The sequence below is a fragment of the Lutra lutra genome, chromosome 1 (assembly GCF_902655055.1).
Source record: "Lutra lutra chromosome 1, mLutLut1.2, whole genome shotgun sequence".
Classification (NCBI taxonomy): Eukaryota; Metazoa; Chordata; class Mammalia; order Carnivora; family Mustelidae; genus Lutra; species Lutra lutra.
The window spans coordinates 60,233,237-60,237,538 of record NC_062278.1 but is presented as its reverse complement, the minus strand read 5'-3'; the positions used below and the strand labels follow the sequence as shown (position 1 = coordinate 60,237,538).

General features: G+C 43.7%; 1 protein-coding gene across 1 annotated transcript; it reads right to left on the bottom strand.

The window, feature by feature from the left end:
• Nucleotides 1–1,424: 1,424 nt before the first annotated feature.
• Nucleotides 1,425–2,388, bottom strand: LOC125097190 (neuromodulin). The gene has a single exon (XM_047724776.1). The coding sequence runs from the start codon at nt 2,365–2,367 to the stop codon at nt 1,636–1,638; it is 732 nt and encodes a 243-aa protein (XP_047580732.1). The 5' UTR covers nt 2,368–2,388; the 3' UTR covers nt 1,425–1,635.
• Nucleotides 2,389–4,302: the final 1,914 nt, after the last annotated feature.

The following is a 4,302-nucleotide window of genomic DNA, read 5'->3' as shown; positions in this document are numbered from 1 at the left end:
TCTTCAAGTTTGAATCAAAGGAGAAGAGAATTTTTTTATTTATCACAAATTTTCCTCATTTCCTTGGGAAGTGGGGTGAAAGCCTGAAACTCCTCAGGTGGTCACAAATCATAGTTCCTATCTTTGTTACAGAGCTTTTTGTTTTTGTTTTTGTTTTGTTTTTTTTGGACATGATCATTGTGTGGTTCTTGGGTACTTAATGTAAAACCCTACATTCTAAGTCTCCAGATCTGATTTCTAGGTCCTCCGCTGCCCACAAGAATATGAATCTGAGGAGGAAGTTTGAGGCAGATACCGCAGATTGGTTCATTCTGCACCAGAGTTTTTCAACCTTGGCATTTTGACATTTTGGCCTGGATAGTTCTTTGTTGTGAGTTCTGTCCCGTGCATTGTAGGATGCTGAACAGCATCTCTGGACTCTATCCACTAGATGCTACTATTACCCCCACCTCAGTTGTGACAACCAAAAAGTATCCAGACATTGTCAGATATCTGAAGAGTCAAAATTAATCCTTGGTGAGAACCATTCCTCTATATAAATCCAACTCCTTTGTATCTTGCCTTCCAGTACTCTGGAGACAGGCAAGCTGAGGGCAACATTCCCCAGACCCTCTTATAGTTAGGATTCTGTGTGTCACACTTGGAACAGGGAAGTGAACATCACAAAGCAGTGGGCATGTGACTTTTCTGACAAGCACCATCATGGATGTATTTGTTTTATTTTGTTTCTAGAACAGTAGTGGGAAGGATCCTGTCTCTGGCTTCACAGGTACTGACTACAGGGGCAGCAGTGTGATTTTGTTATAACAACCCTATTGGATAAATACATACGTCTTTTTGGTATTTCTTCTCACTACATAACACCTAAGTTGGTCTTCTGGTGCTTCAAGAAATTTGAAATGAATCCTTTTTTGATTAAGCTAGCTGTAAACAATTCTATTATCTGAAATATAGTCATTTCTTTCTTTCTTTCTTTTTTTTTGCTTACTCTCATGATTTATTAATATTCAGATTGAAAAAGGAGCCTTAGAGCCGCAAGTAACGCTAATTGGCACATTTTCTTTATTTATTTATTTATTTTCAAAACAAACTGGGTTTTTTATTTTTTTTCATTTTGTTCATTTCATTTTGTTCATTTCATTCATTTCATTTCATTTTGTTCATTCCATCACATTTAAAGGAGGAAAAGAAAAATTATTTTGAATTCACTCAATATTTTGGACTCCTCAGATGAACAGAACATTGCACACACACTTGGAACAGAGAGAGACAGAGAGGAAAGTGGACTCCCACAGGGCCACACGCACCAGATCAAAAAACTTGGATACAGTGCAAGAATTTCCCAAAATGATTGGATCATCATTACCAAAAACTCGCCATAACACCACCAAGAAACAAAAAATGTTTAAGCCACACTGTTTGACTTGGGATCTTTCCTTCCTTTTTTTTTTTTTTTTTTTTTTTTTTAAATGTTTACCACACAGAGAGAAAGAGGGCTAGTGGGTAGGAGAGGACAGACTCACAGATGTGAGCAGGACAGGAAGGGAAACTTCAGAGTGGAGTTGAGAAGAGGGTGGGGAGAGACAGGGCTCAGGAGAGGGGAGGGTGGGGACGTGGAAAGCCATTTCTTAAAGTTCAGGCATGTTCTTGGTCCGCCTCATGTTCTTCTCCTTTACCCTCATCCTGCCGGGCACTTTCCTTAGGTTTGGTTTCATCTATAGCTTCTATCTTCTCCTCGGCTTGGCTGCTCTCCACAGAATCCGTAGGAGGCTGGGCTGTTGCCTTGGCAGCAGCATCCTCTGCAGCAGGGGTGGTGGCAGCAGCAGCAGCAGTGACAGCAGCAGGCACATCGGCTTGTTTAGGCTCCTCCTTGGCTGGGGCGTCTTCGGCCTTGGAGGACGGCGAGTTGTCAGTGGAAGCTTTATTAGTGGCGCTTTCTGTCTCAGCAGAGCCGGCCTTCTCCTCTGAGGGGGCAGGAGCCTGGGGGGCTGCTTGCTCTGTGGCAGCATCAGGGGCGCCCTCCCCCTTCTTCTCCTTCGAAGGAGTTTCGCCTGCCTTGCCGGATTCCTCAGGCTTGGGGCCGGAGGCAGGGACCGCGTCAGTGGGAGTGGGACCTTCTCCCTCCTCCTTCTCCACGCCATCGGCCACGGGGGCTTCCTCCTTCTCATTCGCTTCCACCTCAGCAGCTTGGGCATCCCCCTTCTTCTCTCCTTTGAGCTTTTTCCTTGTTATGTGTCCACGGAAGCTAGCCTGAATTTTGGTCGCGGCCTTATGGGCTTTATCTTCAGGTTTGATGCCATCTTGTTCGATCTTTTGGTCCTCATCATTTTTTTCAACCTGTTTGGTTCTTTTCATACAGCACAGCATGGTTGTATCCTCCCTTGCCTTCTTCCTCAATATAGTCATTTCTATCAGGACAATGGACAGAGAGTGTCACAACCAAACTGTAACTTTGGCTATAAAAAGGAAGTAGGGAAGAAGATTCTAAGGATTTAGATTTTGTAGACTGGAGAGCTTGTGAACCAATTTGTACATCAAGCAATCCTTGTTTGGCAGAAACCATCCTAAGTATGCCTGTAACATTAACCAAAAAGTTAGGAAAAATTCAAAATATTAGTGTAAGTGTGCTAATTCCTGCTTCTTTCAGTAAAATCCTGCAAGATAGGGGCGCCTGGGTGGCTCAGTGGGTTAAAGCCTCTGCCTTCGGCTCAGATCATGATCTCAGGGTCCTGGGATCGAGCCCCACATCGGGCTCTCTGCTCCACGGGGAGCCTGCTTCCTCCTCTCTCTCTGCCTGCCTCTCTGCCTCCTTGTGATTTCTGTCTGTCAAATAAATAAATAAATCTTAAAAAAAAGAATTAAAAAAAAAAATCCTGCAAGATATGGATCAACTCAAGGTGGAAGTGGAAGGAAATAGCACTTGGCTAAGAGAGGCCATGGGCTTGTGGCCTGCAATCTAAGTACACTAAACCTTCAGTAATTTGGAAACTTGCAAAAAAAAAATTTTGCCTGTGACATTTACCCAAACTTATGTTCACACAAAAATCTGTACAAAGATACTTATAGCAGCTTAATTCATCATTGTGGAAATTTGGAAGTAGCCAAGATGTCCTTCAGTAGGTGAATGGACACACAAATGGGTATATCCAGACAATGGAATATTGAATGAAATGAGCGGGGTCCCTGGGTGGTTCAGTGGATTAAGCTTCTGCCTTCGGCTCAGGTCATGGTCTCGGGGTCCTGGGATCGAGCCCCACATCAGGCTCTCTGCTCATTGGGGAGCCTGCTTCCTCCTCTCTCTCTGCCTGCCTCTCTGCCTACTTGTGATCTCTCTCTCTCTCTCTCAGTGTCAAATAAATAAATAAAATCTTTGAAAAGAAAAAAAGAGCTATCATTTCCATTTTTATGGAAAAACATAGAGGAATCTTAAATGCATATTCTATTAAGTGAAAGAGGCCAATCTGAAAGGGCTACGCACTGTAGGTTTCCACCATTTTGTATGGAAAAAAACAAAACTATGGCCATGGTAGTTGCAAGAGGGTGGAGAGGAGAGAGGCAGGGATGAGTAGGCAGAGCACAGTGATTTTTAGGACAATAAACTCAGTCTCCATGATACTATAATGTCATTATACATGTGTCAAAACCCATAGAAAATGCAAAACTGAAGGAATCCTAATATTAACTATGGGCTTTGGTGACAATGGTTGTCAGGGTTGGTTCATCTATTGTAACAAATGTGCTGCTCTGGTGCAGGATGTTAATGGTGGGGGAGGCTGTGCTTGTGTGGGGGAAGGGAGTATATTGGAACTCTCTGTACTTGCTACTCAAATGGGAAAAGGACCAGTTGATGGAGGTTATGATGCATTTCTAGATTCCCTTCAGAGAAACTGAAGGACTTATTTCTCAGCTGCCAAGGATCTTCCTGGCTATGAGTCCTCAGCTGCCAATCTTATCTTGGATTTTGGTAAGAAATACTTCACCAAAGGACCTTTCCTAGAGATAGCTCATACCCAGTGATTGGTCAATGAGGGCACATAAAGTCCATGTCTTTTTAACCAAACTACTCCAAGGGGCTGAACCAGTGCCAGACCTCCCTTGGGTGCCTGAGGCCTTTGCTGAGACTGCCTCACAGCCTCAAGGCTGCTTCTTCTTAGTCCTACTCTCTTCTCTGGCCCTGTACTCACTGATCTCTGGAGCACTCTCTAATAAATTTCCTGTATCCTAAACTCTGCCTCAGAGTCTGCTTCCCAGGGAACTTAATCTTCAGGGACTAGGAAGAAACTGCAGAAGGCAGAGGCTGGG